Below are 26,355 nucleotides of genomic sequence, written 5' to 3' on the forward strand. Positions count from 1 at the left end.
TTACCTGGCCATGCTCCACCTATGTAAAACTTAAAACCAGGCAAAACTGAAAACCAAAACAACCACAAATAAAACAGACAAGACCCATCTACTGGGATAAAGATCAACAGAGGGAGCAAGCGTGAGGGGCTGGTGATGTTCTCATTTTTGATTTGTGTGTGTACACGGGTAAGTTCACGTTGTAAACACCTGAGCTGCGTCCTTGTAATTTGTGTGCTCTTCCGAATGTTACTTCCTTACAAGTGTTCCCAATCAAAAGAGCAGGAAGAAACACCAAGCGGCTCTCTTCCCCTCTGCCCTCCACGATGGGCCCAGGCAGGCAGGGGAAGCCGGAGATGGGGCTGGCACCTGCGTGGCTCAGCCTGGGGCCTGGGTGGGGGAGGGCGGTTCGCTGCGCGTGGTTCAGAGCTCCAGCCTGGAGCCCCACAGAGCAGAGCAGCCTGCTGGGTCAAGGAAGTAGCTGGAAATGAGGTCCAAGCATATTCCCTGGGAATGATGACAAGTTACTAGCCAACCAAGACTCATATGCCATCTTCCCCACCTGCTAGCAGCCAAGCTGTCCAGGGGGAGGGTGGCGGATGGGCCCCCAGCCCGCCTCCCCAGGCTGCGAGCCAACCCAGTGTAAATATTATTATACTCCTACGCATCTGAAGGACGTTAATTATTAAAACACATGCCACCCAGGGTAGTGCACTGTAATTAGGTTCAAATTAAATTAGCATCCTCTTGTAATTAGGACATCAATAACCACTCTTGAGGCACCAGTTCCCTAGCCCCTCCCCGATGCTTCCCAACATTGGACTAATGCAAGAAAAGGGGTCCACTGACTCTCCATGGGATGCAGAAATAATCAAAACCATAAATAAAGCAGAGGTAGTTGCACAAACCCTTCTTTCCACCTCCCAGCTCCCACCACCCTCCACCTTCCCTACTGGTCCTGTTCACTGGCAAAGAAGGCAGACAAGGGTTACCAGGGAGGGTCTTGGGTGGTGATAGTTTCCCTGGTGTCTCGCCCAAACTCTGGGCTCTGATGCATCAGCCCTCAGAGACTGGGAAACTTCCAGAGCCCGTTCAGAGCACAGCAATGCTGCTTTCCTGCCACCTGTTAGCTTGTGACTCTGCCCTCCTCTGTGACACCTTCCCAGTCACTGGGCAGGGGCCTTAGCCCCTGGTCCTGGTGCACTGGCCACTGCTGTGGCTCCTTCTGGAGCTTTCAGCATCTGCTGGTGGCTCCAACTTGGCCTGCACGCCCCCAGAGCCTACAGAGACAGCCTTAGCACCTATTGGACTCAGTGCTGCCTGGGTCTTAAACCGTGCTTGGGGGCTACATGGATGGATGGATAACAGGTGCTCAATAGGCTTTGGGATTCAACTGGAAAGGGGGATGGGGGAATATGTCTCGTAACTCTGGTGGGGGTAGGAACTCTGGACAGGTTTTTGGTGCCACTGACTGAAGAGCTGGTATTGACTGGACTCAGCTATGTACAAAAGGCAAAGCCTTCAATGCACCCGTGCGTGGAGTGCTCCCAAAACTCGGCCCCGTGCGCACCTGGCTCTCGGCACAACAGTCCCAGCCCCGCCCACACAGAGCCTAGGAACCCAACAGACATGATGAGGGACGAACTGAGAGGCAGTGGCAGTGGCACCCTCCAGCCCAGCAATGGTCTGGCCTGGGTTGAAACCAGCCTGGGAAGAGAAAGAAAAGAAGTAGGAAGGTGCGGGCATCATTTCAACTGGAGAACCACGGAGGGCTTATCCTTGGGCACAGACGTAACCAAGGCAACCGTGGAGACAGTGAGCCAATTCCAGACCCTTTTGTGAGAGAGCAGGCTGGCATCTTGCCCCCTGCCCCTTGTACTCACGGGAAGTACACGCCAACCCACCTCTTGACCCCACCAGGAGGCAGAGAAACCAGTAAGGCGATCATTCTCTTCACGACTAGCCTCCACCATGCATGACCAGAAAACGTGAGCACCCGGGGCGTGGCCTTGTGAGGGGCATGGGGCGGTGGGGCAAACAGCTTCTCCAGGAGTGAGACAGAAGGGGTCCTTCACATGCCTGCTGACCTCTTGGGTCCCATTAGGGGCTGTACGAAGTCATGGGAAACACAGTTTACTACTGGACCATAAAGGGTCTGATTCGAGGACCATAAGCTCTCGGTCTGGCTAACCCAGAGGGATTCTCAGGCAGGTAGAAATGGGAGTCCTTGAGAGGAAGGGAGCATATGGATTTCTGGAGATTCCACTGCCCCAGTCCCTTCTCCCCTCAGCTAGCTGGAGTACACCCTGAGTTCAGAAAGTACATATCCTTTCCCCAAAGACAGGTTCTGGGTAGAACCCCATGTGAACCCTGGGCCTCAACAAGTGGATAGAAGAGCAGAATTCCCAGGAACCAGAATATTCTGGGGCCCAGGACCTTTGGTTTAGGGAGGAGAGCTGGCCAACCAGGCCCCACCACCTCCCTTGACTTTCCCCAAGGTCAATGGGACCAATCTTCATGGCAGCTTGGAGTGCCACCCCAGATTGGAAATGGGGGGCCAAATGTGGGGCCACCAGGAAGAGGTGCCATGTTTCACAGGAATATGTGCCTAGAATGGGCAGGGCTGCTCAGGTAAGGCTGTGGGGCTTAGAACAGGCAGATCCCCCCGACAATGGGCTGACCTCTCCGTCGCACACCTACCTCCTCTCCCTGGCACTCCCCCAGCTGCACAACAGCTTCCTCACTGCGCACCACAATGGCTGCTCGAGCTTCCCGCCTCCATCTGGGGCTAGGAGCGGCCTGGGCTTTCTGAGCTTGGTGGCCAGCTCTACCTTGAGGACCTGGGGGATACCTCATTAAGTCAGACAGCACAAGAGCTAACCTGGAGAGAGAGGGTCTCCTTGGCGAGCAGTCGTGACCCCCTTGGACGCACCCTTGCCCCCACCGTGTTCTCCGACTCCATTTGCCAATGAACACATACTTCAGGAGCCGGGCAGACACCGAGGCCCCTGCTCTTAACCCACGCTGTACCAGCTTCTCTGGTGGTAGTCTTCACTCCAGCCACAGCAGGACAGGGAAAGTTCCCTCCGGCCCCCTGCTGGGGCTCCAGCAGAACTTGGCCAAGGACAGGATCGGCAAAAATCCGTAGGGGCCTGGTGAGACCGAGCCCAGCCTCCCACTTGTGGCCAATCCTGGGCACTGCTTGCCGAGCTGCTCGAAATCTCCCAGGTCCTTGAGGGTGGCCATGTGCAATGGGGTCTGGACTGACTGATGAGTTCAGAGGGAAGATCTCCAGGCTTCTGCCTGACGGCCACGCCACCATCACACCTCCCAGGCCCCTAGGGCTGAGGCCAGGCGTGCAGACGACTGTGCTGATGGTCACTCAAGTGCCCCAGTCTCCTCCTGCTGGGGCTGTCGAGATCCCACATGCTGGACTCCACCATGACCAAACAGGGCTGCAGACAGCAGGTACTATTTTATTGGGCCTCGAAAGCTTTAAATACAGAAGTGGGGAGGGCTGGCAGGGGGCAGATGTAGACACGCTGGCATCTGAGAGCGGACGCATCAGAGGAATCACATAATCAACAGCTGGACAGAGCTGGGAAGGAAGGCAGTCTGGGATAGATGTGGGGAGGCAGTTGGCAGCTGGCCTTAGGGGGTCAGGATCACGCCCTACATTAGGACAAAGTCTTTCATGTTTCTTCCTGATATGAGGGCAACTTAAAAAAAAAACCAAATAAAAATATAAAATCAGCTGGAAGAGACTGTGGACAGCAGTTCCCGTCATCTCAGAAGACAGTGGCCTGCCCCCTGAAAGCCTTGGGCTCCCCCACTCCACCTCTAGCCCAGATGCCACCCCACAAGACATTTTCATACACGGAAGCAAAGCTGGACCCAATCTACACCCCCGATCTGGGGTCTGGAGCTGAAGACACCCTCCCTGCAGAGGAGGAGGTACCGGTGTGAGCGGGGCTGGGGGCCAGGCCCGCTTCCCTCCTTAGCGGCTGTAGCCAAACTCATCAGCGTCATCGGCCCGGAAGTCTCCATAGCGCCACAGGTTCAGCTGTGAGAAGGGAGAGAATGACCGTGAGGGAGATGGGACCCGCTGGAACCCCGGGACTAAGCCCTCATTTTAAGCTTCCCCTGGAATCCTTGAGGTACAAACTCACCCTGGCACTCTTGGCTGACTCCTGGGCATTCAGGTACTCTGTGATCTGGAGGGACCAGGGAAGAATGGGAAGTCACAAAGAGGGCATTTGCAACTGAGCAGCTGGAATGACCCCAGAGACTGCTGGGGCTGGTTTGCATCTCTCCCTTGCTCAGCGGACTGCCAGCTCCCCCAGAGTAAAATCCCAAGTGCATTGTCACACGGTCCTCTCTGGGGTTCCTTGCTTCTTTGTGCTGGCTGTTCCATCCGCCTGAACTGCTCTCCCTTCAGGTTCACCTGGCTACCCCAATCATCCCTCCCCCACACTCTGGATTCCCTTGATTTCTATGTTCTCTTTTTCTGTTGCATTTTTTTTTTTTTAAAGATTTATTTATTTGACAGAGAGATACCGCAAGTAGGCAGAGAGGCAGTCAGAAACAGGGGGGTAGCAGCTGGCTCCCCGCTGAGCAGAGAGCCTGATGTGGGGCTCAATCCCAGGACCCTGAGATCATGACCTGAGGCTTAACCCACTGAGTCACACAGGCACCACCATTGCATTTATCTCGTATCAGTCAACTTCACTGATTTAGTATATATGTTTTTGTCAACTCTTGCTTGAACATAAGCTCCATAGGGCAGAAATGCTGTCTCTTGTTCATGGAGATACATAGGCCCTCAATACATGCTTGCTGAAAGAATGAATCAATGAATGAATGAACACCTGTAGGGTGTTTATCTCAGATACCAGGCAAAGGAATGTTCTAGACACTACAGACATTACGGGCAGCTTAACAGGGGAGAGAGTGAGATCTTAAGCTTCCACAGGGAAATTGAGGCTAGCTCCCAGGGCAAACTCAAGACACTGAGGGTCTCCACTGAGAAGACTAGGGGTGTCATGCTTCTCCTGTCCAGAGGAGACACAGCAGCAGTTCACACTGGGATCTTGTTCCAAATGAACAAGGATGGTGGCCTTGTACAACCCGCGCCACAGACCCACAGACCATGAAAGAGAGAGGCCTGCATAAAGACGAAGTGACAGGCACCGTGGAGCGAGAATGGGGCTTTCAGCTGGTGTGCTCCTCCTTCCTCTCAGAGGGTGCGTGGGGAGCAGCTCGGTGCCAGTGCCGTGCTGGCACAGGCTTCCCACCAGCCCGTCCTGAGGGCGAGAAGACAGTGCAGGCGGTCCCCAGCTGTCGGCTGTGGGCCCCTCGCAGTCCAGCCTGTGAAGCAGTGAAGCCTGTGGTGCCCTCCTTGTCTCATGATGGGGAGATTCAGGCCCGGCCCGGCTCCATGCCCTGGGGGCTTTTCAGACAGGCTGGAGGGCTAGAGGGGCAATCCTTTAGGCCCCTTGTCCTAGTTGAGTCTGGCTCCAGGTGGCACTGCGTGCTAGCAGCTGGCTCCCGGCTTGGGACTTTTACGTTAGAGAGAAGGAAGTGATAGAATGAGGCAGAGGCAGCCGCAGGCTGGGGCCCTCCCCAGGCCACCCCTGGGCAGGCTTTCCAGCCTGCCACTTGGGGACACCCGCAAAGGGACACTTCCCACTCTAGCTGATAGCTGCATTCTCAGTCAAGCCTGTGGCCAATTAATTTGGGATGTAATTAGCTTTTTTTTAAAACCCCAACAAACCCAAATCCATTATCTTTCCCCAGCAGGAGCAGCAGGATTGAGGTTTCCCTGCTCTTTCACTGGCTCTTGGTGCAGCCCTGGCACCCTCTGTGATGGCAGGTGGAGAGATGCTAGGAGCCGGCCCTTACATTACGTACCACTTTCTGGAACTGCTTCTCCTTGCGCACTTCCACCATGACGAGTCCCTCCTTCACCAAGCCCAGCCCCACGTCCCCCTTGGAATCAGCAAACTGCAGGGTGACGTGGGGACAGCCAGCGCTCAGGTGTTCCACATTGAGCAGGCACTGAGTGTTCTGGATATCCCGCACCACACTGTCCACGGCATCTGTTCGAGCATCCTCCTGGAGCACAGACACAGGCAGGTTAGTGGGAGAGCGAAGTGTGAGCTTTAAAGACAGCCACGTGAGCCCCGGGTCCTGTTCATGGACCTCCAAGCACGTATCCAGCAGGCACCAGCATCTCATTTCCTGCTCAAATCCTAACGAGTAAGGAAACAGCCTCTGGACAGGAAATGCCCCCTCTCCCTGTCCTGTCCTCTCTTCCCGCCAAGCCTATCTACATATATCCCATCCTTGTCACCCACCTGCCTCGTGTCTCTGTGAAAAAGCGGCTTTTGTCCATCCAAAACTCACCACCCACTCACTGCCTGGTCCCAATCGCACCCCTACCTCTGCAGGACTGTGCCTCAGCACCATGAACCCTCACAGTTCCCACTCGTGCATGCACTGTCCTCTCAGGCTCTGTCCATGTTCATGTCTCCCTATGCTTAGAGACTGCCCTTGACCTATCTTGTCACCCTCTTCTCCTGCTGTCTCTCTTCTGCCCTTCAGATTTCATGAAAAGACGGAACATTTTAGGGCACGGATTCCTACCCCACTGTGCCCCTTAGTCCCCTGCGTCTGGCAGCAGCCCCACATGGACTGTCCGGACTGCTCGCTCTGAGCTCCATGGACCTCAGCTGGCGCCCAAGCCGAGGGGACCAACCAAGCCTTAAGCCTGACCTCCCTGGGGAGCTGGACACTGCAGACTGGGCTCCCCGCTCTGGGAAACTGGGTGGCTCTGCAACCCCGAGCCCACGTTCTCCTCTCTGGACACACATTCTGCTCAGGTTCTTCTTTGGATCAGAGAAGGCCAGCACTGGCGAAGGTTCCCTCTCCTCCACATCCTGTCTTCCACACACTCACCCTGTGTGCGTCCACCTTCTAGCTACACGTCCGTGATTCGAGGTCTTCTCTCTTTCCAAGCAACACTATCAAGCCGCCTGGGGCTCCCACAGCCCCTGATCTGCTCCTTTTCATCCTAGCATCTTGGCCAACAGCATCATAGCCACATGTAAGAAACCCAGTCACCTTCGGTTTAGCATTCCCTGCTCCCCACCCCAAATGGCACTAAGGCCGGGCCCCTCTGATGTGGCCCTGGTTTGACTGTCACTGTCTCTAGCCTGGACTTCCAAGTGCCACGGTTTCCTAGGACTCCAATCAGTCTCCGACGATGGCCCCTGAAAGAACTTGCAGAACCAGAGCTGCCCATGTCAACTCTGCTGAAAACCCTGCCCCACCCCCAGGCCCCGACATCTCTTTCCATTCTCCTCTCGTGCCACTGCCCACAAGGTCCTGGACTCCCAACTGTGTGGACGAGTCTCTGCCCAAAGCCCCTGGGCCCACTGGGCCCATCCGTCTAAAGAACCAGTTCAGACGCTCCAACGCCGCCACCTCTGTGCATCTTCCCTCAGCTTCCCCCGTCACTCCCATCTCACTGACAGGCCACTTGTCACTGCTTCCAACTTCTGGCATCAGTGGCTGAATGGAGGGAGGTAGACAGGGAAGATGGGAGAGAGGGAGGGAAGGAGGGATGGGGGAGGGAGAGAGAGGGGGAGGTGTGCAGACTCACGTCTTGGGGCACCTGGATGAAGGCAAAGGCATACTCTGTGGCTTGAGCAGGCAGCACACGAGTGCTGAAGGCAGGTGGCAGGGTCCCCAGGCGGGTGGACGGCAGGATCTCTCTCTGCAGAGGACAGGTCAGGCCGGCAGCATTACACACTCAACGCCCCATTGTTCTCACAGGAACGACTCCTGTGGCTGGACCTCTGGAATTCGAACTTGGGCCCCCCCCACGACTCGCTCCTGCTTAGCCCTGGTTGGTGACGCCCAAGGCTGGCGCGCTGGCCCCGCAGCAGGTGGGGAGGCAGACAGCCGAGGCTCATACCTTCTCAGCCTGAGCCTGGGCTTGGCACACCTGGGTGCTCTACTAAATAATCAGCTTGGTCCCTGGTCTCCAACCATGACTTCCATTTCTCTCCAGTGCCTTCCCTCTGCAACATGGCTTCCTGGAATGCTTCTCCCACAGGCTAGGGGGTGCTCTGCTGGGAAGGCACACCGAGACAAGGGTCCTGACAGTCCCTCAATGTGGCAGGACCCCTTCTGTGTATTTCCTGGTAGCAAGTTGGGAGCAGGGCCCCCAACTCTGGGCTTTGGCTCATCAACCCTCAGTGCCAGTCATTGTGGAAAGTGGACAACCTTCATCACACCACAGGAGTGGCGTGGTTCCAAACTACAACTTCCTCTCCTGCTTGCTGCTTTGCCCACAGGGAACCTTCCAGAATTGTTAACAGATTCCCAGGCCCAGCCCGAGGGAGCTTTTCTCAAGGGTGCCAGTCACTTTGCCCCATTGTGACTTCCCAGCAAGCCTTGGTTGGGGGACCAGCGCACAGGCACCTGGTCCAGCACGACCAGGAGCCGCGGGGACTTGAGGGTCTCCATGGGCCTGCTCTTCACAGAAGCTGGGCAGAAGACGAGGAATGGTGGGTGTGGCTGGGCACTCATCCTTGGGGCCTGGAAGGGAGACTTCTCGGAGTCCAGTGGCCTATTACACCAACAGCAGAGCTGCCTACATGCTCACCATTCTGTCAACTGAGGGGTCAGGGCTTGTGGGGACTTGCTCTAGGGGACTACTGTGCAGCCCCCCGGGGCCCCTTGTTTGCCTAGTCCTCCACCTCCCGGTCCCCCACACTCACGTTGCCGTAGTCAATGTAGAAGACGTGTACTTTGGCGGGAGACTCGACTTTTTCCACTCGGGCGCGGTACCTGCAACGGCAGCGCGGGCAGAGCTCAACGGACAGCCCTGCCGAGTCTGGCCACCCCGGAGCCTTAGCAACAGCAGGGCAGGGGCACGATACCGCCAGGCCTGGGACTCAGGGTGAAGAGCCATGGGTGTCATGGAGGGCAGTTCTCAGACTCCACGAAGGCCCAGGCTCGGGGCGCTGCGGCCACCCCCTAATGGAATCAGAGCATAGCTAGGAGCAGAGGGAGGGAGAAGGGAGCATGTGGAGCAGATTAATGTGTCCTTGGGGCATAAAGCAACAAGACTAATGACTAGATTGATGTCTGCTGTTTAAAGCCAGCACACTAAACAGCAGCTGTAATTAGCCGGCGGATCTGTCTGGGAGGCCGCGGCAGGGAACACATCCAAGTCACTTCGTCACCCAGGGAAGGCCGTGGGCCCTACTCTTCTTGGTTGATGAGACGTAGTGACCTTCTTGCAACGTGTGAGTGCCCCTGCTCATGTCCCAGACAGCTGGGGTGGAGGGTTGGGTGGCGGGTCTGGGCTCACTGAGAACCAGTCTCCGCCCTCCCCACCCTATGTGACATCATTTTCCCTGTGTGGGGCGAGGGCTGTGTCGGAGAGTCTCAGCCCGCCACAGCTCTCCCACCAGAGCTCCCCAGGAATGAGGAGAGACACCGCTTGTAATACTCCAGGCTGCCTGGGCTGCGGGCAATGAAGAGGGCAATATGGGAGAACCGCCAAGGTCAAGCACCACTGCCCATGGAAACCAGGTTGCTAAGGCAAATGCCTCAAGTCTACCGGGTAGCTCTGCAGGCCTGTGTCCTGAGCACAGACCGGCTATTGCTGCTGCTTAAGACTCTCTGGTCCGCTCGGGTCCCAGTGGCTTACCACTCTCCATCTACAAACTTGGCAATGCAGAACTCTCCCCGGCGGGGCGCGTAGGAACCTTCAACAGGAGGATGGCTGGCAATGTCATTTCGCATGTTCTCCATCAGCTTCTCCAGCTGGGTGCCTGCCGGGGAGGAAGAGGGAGTGAGCCCTGGGTTGGGGAGCAGGCAGGACATGGTGCTGTGTAGGGCTGGTATGCCGTGTTCCATAGGGAAGTCCCCTGTGGTCTCTGCTCAAGAGGGTCACGCTGTCCTCAAAAGTGGGAGGAGGACTTGCTGACACTTTGGGCTTCAGAAGCACATAGTCTTCCTTCCAACCTCAGCTCTCCAATCCACTGGCCAGGCCCATGGAAGCCGCTGGAAATGTTCCTGGGCTCCACTTGAGGTGGGTGAAGTGCGGGGATGGAGAGCAGGGCCCGTGAGCCTCGGCCATGGTGGGCACGGGCCATCTTACACCTGCTCCTGCAAGCACCAGCCTGGCCTGGGCCACAGAAGTGATGGCTGACAACAGCCACTCTCCGCCAGTGTCCCCCGGGGGCAAACGTGGAGAGGTAGGAGGGGCCACATACAACCCTGCTCAAGGAAAGGGCCTCAGACTCTGAGCCATGGAAGATGAGGAGCAGCTCAGGGAGCAGGACCCGATCTCAGTATATTTAGCTTGGCCACTCTGACCTTGCTCACCACGTGAAGTATGTGCAAAAGCAAACTTTGCTACTGCCAGGCTGGGGTTCCAACCACGCCCCCCAGCTCAGTGGCTGCTTTGGTTGGGCAGGGAGAGAGGCTCCTTCTCTGCTGCTTGTCAGCTGGTGATCACCAGGCTTGGCAACACCCTGGGTCCTCTCGGGTTCCCTGCCTTGCTCCTTTCTGCTGTGTCCCCGTCCCCACTCCACTAGGCATCAGTCCCCAGTAACTTCCCTTTTCCCTCCAGGTTGGCCCCGATTCTAGCTCTGCATCAGGCCTGTTGGGGCCCCTTTGCTCTCTGTGGTAAGGGTAACTGGATTCCTGTGGGGCGGGTATGGGGTTCTCCTTTCCACCTCCGGGGCCCAAAGCCACACTGTAACAGGTGCCTAGCACATGCTGGCTGTCGGTACGCTTGTCACAGCTGGCCTTGTAAGCTCCTTGTCTGGCTTATGTTTCTGCCACTATGCTGTGAGCTCCTTCAGGGTATAGCCCATCGTGTACTTGGTCCTGTTCGCTCTTACAAGGCCTAGCAATTGCCTGACGCATGGAGGGTGCTTAAGAATTCAACTGGATTTGGGGCACCTGGGGGGCCCAGTTGGTTAAGTGGCTGCCTTCGGCTCCGGTAACGATCCCGGGGTCCTAGTGCTGAGCCCCACATGGGCTCCCTGCTCAGAAAGGAGTCTGCTTCTCCCTCTCCTGCCACCCCTACCCCCTGCCTGTACCCTTGTTCTTTGTCAAATAAAATCTTATTAAAAAAAAAAAAAAAGAATTTAGCGGTATTGGAGATGCACTCTGTGTGGCCCATGTGCACAAGGATGTGCCCACTCCTGGGCCTCTGCAGGGGCCACTGTCCCAGCATTCAGGGACCTTCGTTTCAGTACAGGGACTTTTAGGAAGCAGCTGCCCTTCCCCTCTCCAGCAGTAAACCCTCTACATAGACAAATTCTTCCTATACTTGGTCTATTTTTATTTATTTATTTATTTATTGCTCCAAGGCAACAGAAGCAGACTTTGCCTCCTGCAAACAGGTCCTTGCACTGAGCCTGGCTGGTCATTTACAGCTAATGGCAATGCTTTCATCATTTCATTAGCTCCTTCCTGAAGGCAGGCTTTAATTAAGAGAAGAGACACAGGGTAAGAGGATGTCCCCCAAGAGAGGATGAAAGGTTTCTGAAGAGGGAGGCTGTAGATGCTGAAGTTTATTTTCATGGATTTTATGGAACCAACTGAGGTCAGGTTTTCTCTGAGGCCCACTGCGGCCCTCCAGGTAGTGGGACATGGGCCTCACTCCCTTCTCCAGTTTTCCAAGAATATGCGGTTGTTCCTTTGGTTCCTTTTCTCCCAATTTTCCGCCTTGGCCACTACTTGCTGCAGTGCCCCGGCTCCCCACAGCTGCCAAATAGAGCCAGGCAGGAACAGGGCAGGCACAGGAAGCCTCTGAGATTACCTCAAGTCCTCCAACCCTCAAGTTCTCTCTCCTGAAGACTTCAGGGCCCTGTTCTTAACCAAGGTGGGTCCGAGCCCTGCAGGATCCAGGGGCCAGGTAAGAGCCTGCCGGGGAGCCGTCGTACACTGGGCAGGGTTTTCTCTGAGTTCCCTGTTCCCTGAGCTTCCTGAGGTCCCTTCTTTCTGGCTCCTGGGTTCAGAATCAGCTCTCCCTCCTGCCTGGACAAGCATGAAGGACCCCTTTCTTTGTCACACCACCCAGACCCGGGGGCTGGGCCACTTCTCAGCAGGACTGCAGCTGACCTCAAGGGAACCGAATGCTGAAGGCTCATCAGTCCATCTCTAACCCTCCTCAGCTCTCTCCCCTTCCAAGCAGAGCCAGCCCAGAGCTTGGGAAGGTTGGTTTTTCTTGGTGACCTGACATGGCCACAGACCAGCTGCCTGGGAAATGTCATTAGAGGGAAGTGGCTGAGACGAGGCTGATGAACTGGAGGGGTTCGGGGGGTGGGGCACAGGGGGCTGGGCGAGCCACAGCCTGCCTCCCACGGGGCTGCCTTGAGGGCCAGGGACATCTTCAGGCCCCTCTGCCTTGCAAGGATCTGGCTCCTTGGACCCAGAGGCAGCTTGAAGAGCTTTTTCCTCTGCCCTCAAGTAAAATGGTTCCCTGTACAGGGAGTCAAGGAGAGGAGGGACAGAAGGGTAGAGAGAGCGAAGGGAGTGGACGTGGGAAGTTGAGCCGGAAGGGCCACAGGGCCCCCCTGCCAGAGTGGCCTCTATCACCCTCTGTCCTCCAGAAGCCTGAGGTGTCTGCTGAGGTGACCCAGGCCGCCGTGCACAGGACTTGAGGGCAGGAGCAAGGAGGAGGACGGAGACAGAGGGTCCTTCAGAAAGACTGCCCGGGGATCACTTCCCCTAGAGCGGAAGACTGTTTCCATGGCAACTGGCTACCACTCGGGGCTATGGTAACCTCTAGAGAAGGAGAAACCCCAGAGAAAAAAGCCCAGGCTCCTCTCCTCTCCTGCTGCCTTCCCAAGGAAGCTGAGGGGGAGGAGGGTTAAGTGATGCTTGGTTTGTGCTTCCTGACCATAGGAGACAATCTGTTCCCTGCTTCCTGACAGACTCCAAGGGCTACACATCCCAATGCCTCGCCCAGCCAGGGGTGTCTGAGAGCAGAACAGTTCTCCAAGGATCTCAGAGTACCACCCAGACAAGATGGGTCACCTCACTGGCCTACAGAGGCCCTACTGAGCCTTGTCCACTCCACGGCAGGAAATGCCCCAGGGCCCAGAGCTGCAGCAGGGCTCGGGGAGGGGTGGCAGCTACAGGGTCTTGGGGAGAGGCCCCTGGGAGCGGATTGTGGGGGTTGGGGGGGCCTGCGCCCTGCCCTCCCGCTGAACTGAGGGGGTTCTGGAGGCAGGCTGGGTCAGCCTACTCACCAGTCTCCACATCCTGCACGTAGAAGTGCAGGTCATCGGTGATCTCGGTCACGAACACCGGTTTGTAGCTAGCCGAGCGTTCCTCCTCCAGCACGGGCGCCACCTCCTCCACGGGCTGCTCCTCGTAGTGGGCCCAGACCTGCAAAGGCGGGGGTTAGGAAGCAAAGCCAAATAGGACAACGGGGAAAGGGGCTTTGGGCACGTGGAGTCACCCCTGCGGTGAGTGAATGTGGAGGTCCCTGCAGGACACTCACATCACACCAAGCTGCCCTCGAACTCTCCTACTCTCGGTGGGTTAGGACAGTGCTCTAAAGTTCTGGTGAGTCAGGTCTCAGATTCGGGCAGGGAGCAAAAGCAACTGGGGAGCTTATTAGAAATGCTGGTACCTGGGTCTCAATACAGGCCTACCACGTTAGAATCTGTCGTGACTGCACTTAGAAGTAAAGCAAACCAGAGCAGGCTCCTGGGCAATCTCACACGGAGTGTGAGAACCGTGGAGTCCCCACCTCCCTCCCCCGACACCACTCTGCAGGGGTCACTCTGAACTCTCCAGGTCCTAGCACTGTCCAGGGCCTTCGTGCCCCTGAGACTCTCCACGCGACAGCCCTGGGCCGTGGAGGGGAGGGCTTGTCACTGTTCCAGAATGCCTCCTCTCAGCAACTTCTCCGCCTTCATCTCAAGCAGGTTGCTCTGACCCTAGTGCAGAAGCTGGGCCACTCCCCTCCGTCCTCACTGCTCCCCTCCGCCTTCCCTGCTCCCCACTTTCCCTGGCTCTGCCTGTCAGGGCCGCAGCAGCTCCAAAGCTGATTCAATGTGACAGCCTGTCAAGACCAATCCTGCGGCCAGGAGATTATCCTGGTAGTGACGCCTGTCAGAGCAGCAGAGGGTCGGGGGCTGCCCCGCTGAGCACTGAGAAGAGGGTGAGGGACAGGACCACCCACAGGATCCCACAGGCACACAAGAACAGGGGATGATAAAAGTATTAGACAAAACTTACATGCGTCCTAGGTGCCAGGTGCCATCCTAAACATTCTAAGTAGTAATTCACTGAATCCTCACAACAACCCTTTGACTAGGTATTAAGGTTACCCTGTTTTACAGACGAGAACAGGAGGCACCCAGGCTTGCTAGAAGCAGTGGAACCAGGGGCTGAACCCAGGTGTCTGGGTGCTAGAGATCTTCTAGAGGGCATTCTGGCACTGACTGGGCCTCCAGAAACAGAGGGCAGCACCGAGCAGTGGGAAAAGCTGTGGGTGGGAGCTGTGGGCTCCTGTCCTTTAATCTGCTTTTTCACTTTAGTCCAGCCATGTGCCTCCTGTATCTCCTTTTCTTCCCTTGCAAGATAAGCCAGTCTGACGCCATGATCATTCAGCTGATCCACAGCTCCCCGGATGCCATGTGGAAGCAGCCGAAGGGCAGGAATGTTAGATTTGCTGAACCTCCTTGGGTCACAATTGCAAAGGCCATGCTCCTGCCTTTACTGTGGTATAAGCATTATTCCGCTAGAAGGTGAGGCTAGGGCCCTGAGAACTGGAATGAGCAACAGGGGCTGAGCCCTGGGGAGGCCACCAGGGAGTGGCTGAGGGGGATGGGGGAGACTCATCCGGGTGCAAACCTTTGCCAGCCACACACACAGCAATGCCCCTGCCTTCTGCCTTCTGGGGCTGGGCTCTGACCCACACAGCTCCTGCCCATGCTCACCTACTCCCCACACAGGCCCCGCCACAGCTACTTCCCTCCCCAGCAGCAGCCAGACACCTCTGCTTTCCACATGCCCGTGCCTGGTTGCCCCAGGAAAGGAGTTAGTCAGATCAGAGACTCCTGGCTGAAGGGGGTCTCCAGCTTTCAGACTTCCCGGTGAAAGGGCCTCTCCAATTGGAGGCCATCGCGCAGACTGCTGCGGGCACTCCGGGGGATAAGGGACAGCAGCAGTGACTTCTGTTCCAAGGCCTACATCCGGCTGAGGTGGACTTTCTCCTTGGGACCGCTAGGAAGTTCCCCAGGGCAGTGACTCCTCAGTCAGTGACTCCCAGGGTGGGAAGCTCACTGCGGCTGAGACACAAGACTGCCAGCACTGCCTTAGAGGAGCAGAAGCCAAGTGCACCCCCAACCCCCACCATGGTCAACCCCCCCAAAACTTCCCCACCCACTTGGCTCCTCTGGCTCCTGGCCTTCCTGGTACCCAGGCAGCCCAGGAGAGAGGGGAGGGGTGCTCTGCGCTTGCTCCAGAGTGGGGGCTGGGTCTGGGAGCCATTCTGGGCTCCAGCCTAACTCCGTCCTGCCTCCCTCCTTGGAGGGGAAGGAGGCTCCTCAGCAGTGTTGATGAATTGGGAACAGACTGACAGGGTGAGAGCAGAAACTGCTAATGACTCGTCAAGTGAAGGCGCCTTGGGCGACAGCATCAGGTTTCCTCCTGGGGGAAGGGTGGAGCTCCTCCTCTGCAGGCAGGCGGCAGGAGGGGACCAGCAAGCTTGAGGTCAAGGATGGTACAAACAAAAGCCCCCTGGGAGGCCCCCCCAGGCCTCCAGCTCCCACCAGGAGGGTCCTGTGACAGGGTCCTAGAGCTCCCTGGGTGCTGGGAGGGGCACAGTAGGGGCACCCTGCTGGCTCCCAAGGTGAGAAGACACCAGAAGCATGAGGCAGAGAGCTGCTCCTCAGATAAAGGAACTCCATTTCTAAGAGAGGGCTGGCTTGGCCCCTCAAATAGGAGAGCACTGCAGGTTTCCCTCAGGAGGTGGAGGTGACCATCTATTCCCCGGGGACTTGGCTCCCAGCGGCCTAGGCATGCTGGTAAATGCAGCCTGGCTAGGTGGCTTTTGGTGGCAATGAGTCAGTCAGCAGAGAGGCTGCCCACCCTTGGAACAAGGGCATCTTTTGCCCATATTGGTTATTTTGCCCTTCTGCAGAACCGGGGCAGGGAGGGGACAGATGCACTGGCTGGCACCTGCGAGATGGTTGCCACTTCCCCACAGCCATGCCCAGCCCTCTCTCAGCTCAGATCCCCGACAAGGAGCTTGTTTTGGGGAGTTACCAGGGGGATGCTGCTCATCCTGGGCCCACGAGGTGAAGACAAGGCAAACCCAAAGACCCCTTCCAGGGAGAACAGTGATTCAGTGCCTGAGGGCTCTCCCTGCAGGCTCTGGGCAGATGGAGGAGCTGGGGAAAGATCTGCACAGCCAAGATGCCGAGCCGAGGACGGGACTCTGGAGCTGAGAATGCTCTCGGCCTTTGGTGGAGCCAAGCCTGAGCAGAGCCTCAGCAGCAGGGCCCAGGGACGCTGGTAGAGCCACCCAAGAGGGACCTGCTTTGCTCTGGGACCACCTCCGGGCCGTGTTAGTGTAGAAAGGACTTTCCCAGCCAGCTCCTCTGATTTGCGGTAGGTCTGTATTCAGGCTGGGGCCAGACGGCACTGTGTCCTCTATAAACCTTCCGGGGCTCTGGCTACAGACCCGGGTGGGGAATGGGCAAGGGCAGCAGCTCCCTCATCTGCTCCATTGCTGGTCTCTCGTGCCAGTTCTCGCCCTACTTGGGTCCCCTCGACACTGTGGGGCCAGGTTAGGAGCACAGGCTGTCTCTTCTCCTGTTATCACCCATCCTTGGCCCTCCCTCTTTCCTATACTTCCTCCCCAGCAAGCCCCAGGATGATCCTCCTGGCAGGAGATGAGCTATATGGACTGAGGCTCTCTCTAGTGACTAGAGGCTTTCCTTTCTAAATCCTCTGGAGCCTTGGGAGGCTCCAAGGGTGGGGCTGGCAGGGGGCCAGGGCGGTGAAGGCCTTCAGGCTAGCGGTGGGGAAGGCAAGTTCAATAAAAGGTAATCAATGGCCAATGTAGCCCCGTGCAGGGCCCTGCGGGGACAGAAGGGAGGCTGGGGAGGGAGAGCAGTCCTGATGCCTGCCCTCTGTGGCTCCGGTCTCTGTCAGTTAGAGCCACCCAGTATTCCTGGAAGAGGAAGGGATAACCCAGCTAATGCCCTGTAGAGGAAGGGGAGGGCCCAACCAGCATCTCTTCATGAGGAGAGGAGTCTGCAGGGCACAGGAAAGAATGAGGCCCAGCAGGGAGGCAGCCAAGTTCCCAAAGCTAAGAAACTAGCATGGCTCGCTTCCCCTCAGATGGACCCGCTCACGGATGCGCACACACACAATCTCATTTCCCGAAGACTTCCGCATGGTCTCCAAAAGCTCTCAGTATTACCTCTCCTAGTTAGCTCACACATACCACCACGATCTCTTAACCCCACACGTGCCTGTCTCCAACAGCGAAGATAGCTCTCCTAGGGTCGCAAGCGAGGCAAGGTTGGAAATCCTGGGGACACCTCAAAATGCAGTTTGCTGTCCTCCAGCTGGCTACCAAATTCTCTGGGTCCATCCAATTCTGAGGGGTGCCACAGGGCTCCACACATGCTGCTCCTGGGAACCAGCCCCTCACCAGAAGAGGCAAGCCACACTAGGTTCTGCCAGGATCATTGAAGAGGATGGGGTGTGCGGGAGAGGGACCCAGGAGGCCGGCGGGGCCTCACCCTGAGAGTAGCGCACTGCATTTTAACTGGACTGGAATAAAAACACGCAGCCTGTGTAAGTAAGTAATTACTGATGATTACTCCTCACCACCATCATGAGGACCCAGTGGAATGATGACTTGGGCTCTTTCAGACAAATCTAGTAAATAGTGACGCCCAGTGTAACACCCAGCAAGGCACCCATCCCTCCCCCTCAGGTCAGATTGTCCTCTCTGTCTTCTCCTGGGTCCCTCCTGGGCCTCAAATCTCAGAGAGCAGAGCCTGGGGGCAAAGACACTTTCAGAGTCTGAGCCTCAGGGGCCAATTACCTCCCAGCTGCTAATTCTTCAGCAAGGTTCAGCCCTTTCCACACCAAGGCCCCAGTACCACGTGGGCACCTTCCCCTGCAGCAGGCAGAGGACATGGGGGTGGCAGCCTTAAGTTCAATTGTCACCAAGAGGAAATCTAAGAGGAAGCTTCTCTGCAGTAGGAGCTCAGGTTGCCCGCTCCCTGTCACTGTATGAAGATGGGGTTTAATGTGAGCAGCCCTGAGACAAGGGGGAAGCCTCCTGAGAGGCCTCCTGCGGGCCTAGTCCTCTAAGGCATGAATAGCCCCTTTCAACCAATCCCAAGCTTTTTGGGTCACCTCTCTCTAGAGTTCTTCTACTCCCATTAGGGTTGGTCACCTGCCTTCACCCCCAGGGGATGGGAAGAAAAGAGATACAGGCGGGCATCCCTGGGCCTGGTTCCTGAGGGAATGCCATTGGGAAGAGGCTAAGGGAGGAGGTGGCTGCTCTGGGTTGGAAGAGAATGAGGAACCACGGGGCCCTGAAGCCCCCGACTCCTTTTGGCAGGTGTCTGGGCCTGGCTCTGGGAGGCGAGCTGCAAGCCAGATGGCTGCCCCATGGGGAAGGAAACGTTTGTTCCTGGAACAAATTTATGGCTCAGCACGGCTGTCCCATGAAATCCTCCTCGAGCCCAGAGAAGCCCTGACAAATTGGTGGCCAGCTGATTTATCCCCATTATTAGGGCCAGGCTGTAAGTCAGTGGTGACAGGCTGAGTCGGGGGGTGCGGAGCCCTGCTCCCACCACCAAACCACTGGGTTCCTTAATCGTCCATTTGTTTCCAAAAGCTGCTTTCCAACCCACCCCCCCTGTCTTTTCAATGCACTGTCTGCAGAGACTGATGGGCTATAAATCTGTTGTCCTAACAGTTTTATGAATCTCCTGGGACAGCTTCCGAAATGGGCCTCCCTGCAGGCCCTTGTGAAGGCAAGTCAGAGTGGGCTGTGGGTTTCCCGGTCACTCTGAGGGCACCGAAGGAGGGCTGGGGCTGGTGAAGGGACAACTCCCCAGTCTCCTGCTTACCAGAGGCTCCCTACATCGTTCCTCTCATGGCTGCAAGGTCACCTTCCAGACGTGGCTCTGCTCCACCAGAGCAGGCCAACAGTTGAGGGGACACCTAAGCTGGCAGCCTTTCCCTTGGTCACGTGTGGCTCCCGATGTGGGGTCTGAGATCAACACCCACCAGGTTGCCTCAGGTGGGGGATGACGAAACCGCTCTGTTCCCCATGTGGGGGCTGTGGTGTTTTGGCAGAGGAAGGGGAGAAGAAGCCCCAAGCTCCGGGATGGCCCCTGCCTCCTCCACAGCCAGGCCCAATTCCACACCAGTACCTTCTCTTTCTTCTGCTTGGCGGTCTCCTCGGCAGACAGCAGGGGCTTGTAGTAGGCGCTGCGCTCTGCCGTGAAGTGGACCTTGGACAGCGCGTGCTCCACCAGCAAGACGGACAGGTTGGCGCCGTCAACATGCAACCAGCCAATGAAGTTGCCAGCCTTGTCCATGCTCTCCACCTCCACCTCTACCTGGGGAACAGAGAAAGGGGGAGAGTCAGCCTGCAGGGGGAGGGGCTCAGGAGGGACCAAGAGCAGGAGCTTGTTGGAGCTGTGGCACTGCTGATCTTCTTAGAACGCTTGGCCTCACTTCTGTAAGCGGGATCTAGGCTCTCTATCCTCTCACAGCCCAGAATTATCCTTACGGAAATATCCCTGACTGAGCGACTTCAAAACTCAGCTACTAGGGTACAATCGGCATCCCTCGGCTTGAGCGAGGGAATTGCATCAGCCGTGGGCATGTGTGAGCGCAGCCTGGGGGTCAGGAGTGAGAGAAGCAGCAGACCAGAGCTGCCCCCGGAACGTCTGACTCTTCTTCAGCGCCCACACACCCAACCCAGCTCTTCTAGCATGAAAGGCAGGCCCCAGGAGCAAGGCAATCCCCAGGAAGAGGGGCACGTAGCTGAGGCAATTACGGCTCAACAAAGGTACTACAAGTGGCTGGATGAAAGCCAGGTGAAGAGAGGAGGGGAGGGGGCAGGTGGGTGGAAGGGTGTGAGCAGGGAGTGCACAAGTGGGCGGTTAAGGGGTGATGCCAGCAGGAGGCTGCCCCTGAAAGGGAGCAAGGGGAAGGGTGACCTCACAGCCATAAGCCCAGGCCTTGGGGCCGTGGGCTGGGGTTGACCTCAGAACCCTTGGGGACCCCTGTGGGGCTCAAGAGCTTCTGAGCTTTCTCCACAGAGCGCCTTCCTGAGACACAGGACCCCAGACACAGTCCTGACTCTGCTCCCCCAAGAGGGCGGCCTTGATGCCACAGCCCTTAGGGTGGCTGATCTGTTCCCACCCCATGAAGGCAATGGCCCAGGTAAATTTCTTCTTTGATTCTCTCCTAATCTCCTCTTTTCTCTGCGAAAGGGGCTTGTAAAAGCCTTTGCTGCCAAATATGAAAAACTTGTATTAATTTAAACAGCTTCAAGCTCGATTAAGCAATAAAATGAATGTCTAAATACCTGGGAATTCTCTGAAGCCTTGGGCTGGAGCCTGTGGCAGCAGCCCAGGCCAGAGGGTTAGAGAGGCAAGTGGGGAGTCATGTGGGTGACAGGACACCCTTTAAGTAGACAGAGGTGGCTTGGCCATGTGGAGAGAAGGCTGTAGGGAGAAAAAGAAGGGGCAGGACCAGGGAGGCAAGGCCCCGGCCTCTCCCTATCCTTGAACACCCTCTTCTACACCCTACTTAATTAAGGCTTACAGTTAACCTTTGAGTGGAAATGCAAGTTCAACACTGCCAGAGTATGAGTGTGACCCAGAAGCAGACAGGAAGAGTTTATTAGAGCTAGATAACAAAGATACTCTATTCCAAGTTGACTCTGTAGGTGGGTACATAGGCCCCTGTGCCTGGACCTCTTATCTTTCACCATGTTAGCAGCCAAGTGTCCTTTCCTGAAACTGACGGCTGCCCTGCTTGGGCACAAGACCTCCCTCCAGTTCCGAGAAGCCTGTGGCGGGCCAAGTGGTTGTGACAAAAAGCTTGATGGCCACCTGTATCATTCCTCTTGGGGCCGGACTGCTAGGATGGAGGCAAAAACCTCAGAGTTGGGTTGATGAAGCACCCGGGGAGTCTAATGATGCTCACTCTGGAAGGTGCCCACACTTAGATCTCACCCCACCAAGCAAACCCCACTACCCACACCTCCCCTTGGAGGCTACCAACCACATGCCGGCCTCCCAAGGGCTCATACTAGTGGGAGACTCTGGTGACTAGTAGCCATGCCTGGGGTCAGCGCTGTCAACTCTCTTGGCAGATGAGCATGGCCTTCACACTTACCCAGCCTCTCCCTGCCTATAATCGATATGCTAACTTGGGCTTGACAGGTCCCTGCACCCAGCCAGCAGCTGAGGAAAAGAAGTCTCTAGCCTTGGGCACTGCCCTCCTGCTGAATCCATCTGGGGTTAGAAAGGGAGATAAAGCTGTAGCCTAGGGATTTCCGCTTTCCCTTTTATTATGGCTGCTGCAAATATTGCAATTTCTCAAAGGCACTCAGGGAAAGGTGGGCTGGGCTCAGCGAAAGGATGGGGCTACTTCGGAGTCTCTTGGCTTGTGACCTCTCTAGCCAAGCCCTGTGGTGTGTCTATCCTTCTGGGTACACAGAATTCAATGTGAAGACCAAAGTCTTAACCCTTCTCTAGTTCTGGGAGAGCTTCATGGTCAGCAAGCAGAGGGTTAAGCATGGTGCTCCCAGGCTGGTATATGTTCATCACGGTTCTCTTAGATTGACGGCTGGGGATTTGTGCCTTGACAGTAACATTTTGTGGGCCAATGTCTGTGTATGCTCTATTTCTCTGATCAACTTTAAGACTTGTGTTCTTAATATTTTCTCCTCCCTCTTTTTTTTTTTTAACAGATTATTTATTTGAGAGGGGGAGAGAGAGAGAGAGAGAGAGAAAATGTGTGTGTGTGTGTGTGTGTGTGTCTGTGTGTGAATGGGGGTGGGGCAGAGTGAGAGGGAGAGAGAATCCTCAAGCAGACTCCCCACAGAGCGGAAGCCTGACTTGATCCCATTAACCCACTGAGACACCCAGACATTGATATTTTCTCTTAACTGAAAAAAATACATATAAACACATACTCCTATAGAGATACAGATACAGTTGATTCTTGTTATTTGTGATAGTCTATAAAGTTACCATGAACACTGAACCAGTGCTCCCAGGGGAAACACAGGATCAGGTTCCTGCAAGACTCTGGTCACGATTTACCAATACATAACCTTCTTCTATGCACGTTTTTGCTTAAAGACACCTTATTTAATATATACTGATGATCTGTTACCATTGAACTAACAGCCAACAGCACTAGAACTCACGCCCGAATGAAGCTTCTCTAACATGTGTATTTTCTCCCTAAGGCCCACTGCAGCCTTCCTATACTTCGGAGCACCAAACAGCACTTCGACACTCTGCCGGGGGGCCATTTTAAACTGCACACAGGAAAAAGCACACATCAGAAAAAGGGGGAAACGCGGCACTACAGAGACGATGGACAAGACACCTGTTGCCGGGATGAGAGCCGAAACAAGAAGGGGAGCACCGCCGTCTGCGACCTCGGCTGGGAGCACGCTCTCCTGGACACTCAAAGTGTTCGCCGCTTGGATGACCAAACACTCCGAGTACTGATCTGGGGCTACAAGTACATTTCAGTAAGTAAAGTAAGTGAACTTGCAAATATGGAATTGTATATCATGAGGACTGACTAGACAGAGACCCACGGAAAGCTCTTTCCTACCAGTTTGCCTCAAACTGAAGACAGGAGTGAGGAGAGGCTCCTTCTGGTCAGACACAGGAAACCTCTTCTGGGTTCCTTCTGCCTATTGTCAGTATTAATGAGACCCACTGCTCACTGAGTGTTGTGTAAACTGCAGAGTCCCGCTCCTCAGCAGCACAGAGTGTTTCAGGGAGAGATGTGGACGCAACAGCTTCCCTTGGGAGGCCTCCAACGACGGCAGGGGACACCAGGGAGCTCACACCTTGGCTGACTATCAGGGACTGCCCCAATGTCTGATTTGTGTGTGGGCCTTTGGTGTGTGCACGTGTGAGCTGATGTGGCCTTGAGGGCACCACAGAATGTGTGCACACGTGGACACAAGCAGTGTCAGTGGGGAACCAATGGGAACCTCTTCTCTTCCTTCCCCTCCTCGATGTTCACACTGACGCTAAGGCCTAGGAAAGCAGGGCTGAGGGGAGGAGAAGGCCTCCTGAGAGTCTACGATGGGGACCACAGCATTTTGCTGGGGGAGCAGCTGGGGGAGCATGAAACAGCAGGCAGCCTAGATGCCTTGAGGTCAGGCCCGCTGCCGCCTCCTAGTACCTCTTCACTGCGCACCCCTGCGGGTCTGGCCAGCTGCCAGCACCTCTTGCCCTCTGCCTGAGGCCGACAGAGTGGGTGGGGATTCTGAGGTGTGAACTAGGCCCTATGAGCTGAGCTCTTCCAGCTTCAACACCACCCTTCTGTGAAGGCTTCCCTAATCCACCCATGTGAATCCCTCTGACACCTGTGGGCTACCCCACACTTCAACACTGAGGGGACAGCATATAGCACAGAAGTTCTGAGCGCAGACTATGGAGCTAGACTGCATCGGTTTAAATCCATCTACTAACTGCAGGACCTTCGCCAAGTCACTTATCTTTTCTGTGTCTCTGCTGTAAGACTGGGATTGCAATATTGCCTATCTCAAAGGGTTTGTTCCGATTAAAATGAGCTAATATAAAGATACTAAGTACTTACAAGAGTACTGGATGCATTAATGTTTCATCATTGTCATCGACTTTTTACTTTGTAGTAGGAGAAGCGGTTATTTCACTTCCAAATGTCTTTAATTGTCCAGCTAGACTGTCAGCAACAAGGGGAACAAAGCTTGTTGTATACTCTGAATCTTCCCCAGAGCTGGGTGTACCGACTGGGCAGGGAGGTGGCAGGAAGACCATGGGTCTTGGAGTTAGACAGACCTGGGTTCAAATCCTAGCTCTGGCTGTGAATTTTTGGGAAGAGATGACTTCTTTTCTCTCCTAGCCAGTTTTCTTCTCCATAGAATGAGAAGCGGGTCCTATGTACTAAAAGAAGTAACACAATCTGCTTTCTCTTCCCTTCATCTACTACTGGCCAGCAGGAGCCCTGCTCAGGCTGAGCCCCGTCCCCTTAGCTCTCCCCCACCATCCAGCAAAGCTTTGGGCTTCTTAAACCCTGGTAGCCTCATGCAAAATACAAAATGGAGGGAAGACAAGTGGAAAGAGCTAATGTGTGACTGTCCTCAAACCCAGCTGCACAAGCAGATGCCTTTCCTGCTCAGTGGTGGTGGTGGTGGTGGGGGTCTTTCTCCACCACAGGACCAAAGTTGGGGGGAGTGCAGCCCAGCCAGCCGTGGTCGGAGAGGAGCCAGACACACTGGACTTGGCCTGTCGGGGGTCTGGGGCGGCCAGCAGGCCCTGCCGCCTCGCAGTGGGACACGTCCTCCTGCTTCCAAGCACATTAATGTGCCACTAATGAAATTGTTCTGGCTTATTTACCAAATTAATACAAACGGCACAGGCTGTTAATTTGCATGTCTCCTAATTACTGAGGAAGAGCTCCCATGCCCAGGCAACACACACCTCAGTGCCCACCCAGACGGGCTGCGGTCTCAGCCTTCCCGGTTGTGGGTGGGTGAGGAAGGGGAAAAGGGAAAGGAGGAACGGGGAGAAGCGGAGCACCCCAGCTTGCTCTCTGTGGCTGGGAACGCATGAGGGAGGGAAGGTGTAGTGGCCATGAATCCGTTTCCCTGCCTGTGGTCCTTTCCTTAGTGGCTGGAGTGCCTTGGCCCCCCCGAAATATACTCGGTCCCTGTCCTGCTCCCCTCCATGAATTCTCCTTCTTTCCCTTGTCTGGATTCTATCTGACTTCTTAACTTAGGGATTGCTTCAGTCAGGCAGGTGGTGGGGTCTGAGTCCTCCTCTCTCAGCAGTGTGGCACATTCTGGGCCTGGGGGACACTGCGGGGCCGGAACAGTGCAGGGGGTCACAGGAAGGGATGTGGAAGTCAGGCAGGGGGTGAGGGCCTTACAGATACTACTCCTCTCCCTCAACTTGTTCTGGCCCTTCCCGGCCAATGGGCCTCAGATTCTGAAATCTTATGTAAAGTGTGTGTGTGAAGGAGAGAGAGGTGAGGAGAGAGAGAGAGGGAGGAGGGAGCGAGGGAGGAGGGAGAGAGAGGGAGGGGGAGGAAAGGGGGAGAGAGAGAGATCAGTGAAAAGGTCACCACAAAACCACAGAGGAAATTCTGCCGGCCCTGGGGGTTCATTTAGCTGCCCTACCTCTCCTGATCCAGGAACCAGATTGGATGCCTGCTCTTTCCAAGCCTGGGACAAAGCTGGAAAGACAAAGGTCCTCCTGCAGCCTTCTTTGGGTCTTGGAGAGAGGCGGGCCAGGGGAGGGAGAAGGCAAGCTTGACTAAGGCAGCTCGTTGCTGCCCCGCCCCCCCCACCCAACCAACACTCAGGACAAAGAAACTTTGAAATGTGGAACAGAGCGGAACACATGGCAGGGGGCTGCAGGCTCTGGGAAGTGACTGAGGGCAGCCTTAGGAGGTGCAGCGCAAGAGGGGATTTACTGGCAATGGGGGAGGGCAGGAGAGCCTACCCATATGTACCCACCTTCCCTTTTTCTGTGTGTCAAGAGGAGGGAGAACAGGTTCTCTCTCCACCAAGCGCCCTGCCCCAGCTCTGGGCACAGGGCCCGAGGCAGCACAGGAAACACTGCGTGAAGCCAGCCTCTGAGATTGGGAGGCTTTGGGATGCCCCGGGAAAACAGCCCAGAGGATGCTCCCTCCTGCTGGGGAGGCGCCCCCTCAGGCAGGACAGGTGAAACCGGGCAAGCTGGAGTGGTGGCACAGGTCACCCCTGCCCCCTGCCCCCAGGCACCTGGAAATGAAGACTTCCGGTGCTGGGGAAGGGAGTGGTGGGGGAACAGTCCGCCAGTTCCTCCAGCAGGTGGGGAGCAGACTGCTCTAGGCTACCTTTGGGGAGGCGACCTCGGGGGCCTTAATGACAGGCAGAAGCTTCTATCCTTTCCACTTGCTTTCTGGCCACAGGCCCGCTTGAAATACCCCCAGAGCCATCAGCAACATGGGGCAGAAGCTTGGAACTGGGAACAACAGGAAAGCCTAGATGGGAAAAAGCCGCTGAGGAGCAAAGAAAAAGCCAATAAAAAGCGGTAGACTGGAGCTATGATCTGG

The 26,355-nt window shown here is 56.0% G+C and overlaps 1 protein-coding gene across 2 annotated transcripts in view; it reads right to left on the minus strand.

Moving 5' to 3' along the window:
• Positions 1-3,435: 3,435 nt before the first annotated feature.
• SND1 (staphylococcal nuclease and tudor domain containing 1) overlaps positions 3,436-26,355 on the minus strand; it is a 411,286-nt gene continuing 388,366 nt past the window's right edge. Inside the window, exons 17-24 of one of the 2 annotated variants that reach the window (XM_032304558.1) lie at positions 19,437-19,625; positions 13,266-13,404; positions 9,704-9,827; positions 8,766-8,835; positions 7,643-7,756; positions 5,890-6,093; positions 4,149-4,193; positions 3,436-4,042 (exon numbers count right to left, since the gene is read on the minus strand). In XM_032304558.1, coding sequence (XP_032160449.1) covers positions 3,977-4,042; positions 4,149-4,193; positions 5,890-6,093; positions 7,643-7,756; positions 8,766-8,835; positions 9,704-9,827; positions 13,266-13,404; positions 19,437-19,625 — 951 coding nt within the window. In that variant the 3' untranslated portion in view covers positions 3,436-3,976. The remainder of the gene's footprint in view (positions 4,043-4,148; positions 4,194-5,889; positions 6,094-7,642; positions 7,757-8,765; positions 8,836-9,703; positions 9,828-13,265; positions 13,405-19,436; positions 19,626-26,355) is intronic. The other variant, XM_032304557.1, reaches the window with a different exon arrangement.

Source organism: Mustela erminea, chromosome 11 (assembly GCF_009829155.1).
Source record: "Mustela erminea isolate mMusErm1 chromosome 11, mMusErm1.Pri, whole genome shotgun sequence".
Lineage (NCBI taxonomy): Eukaryota > Metazoa > Chordata > Mammalia > Carnivora > Mustelidae > Mustela > Mustela erminea.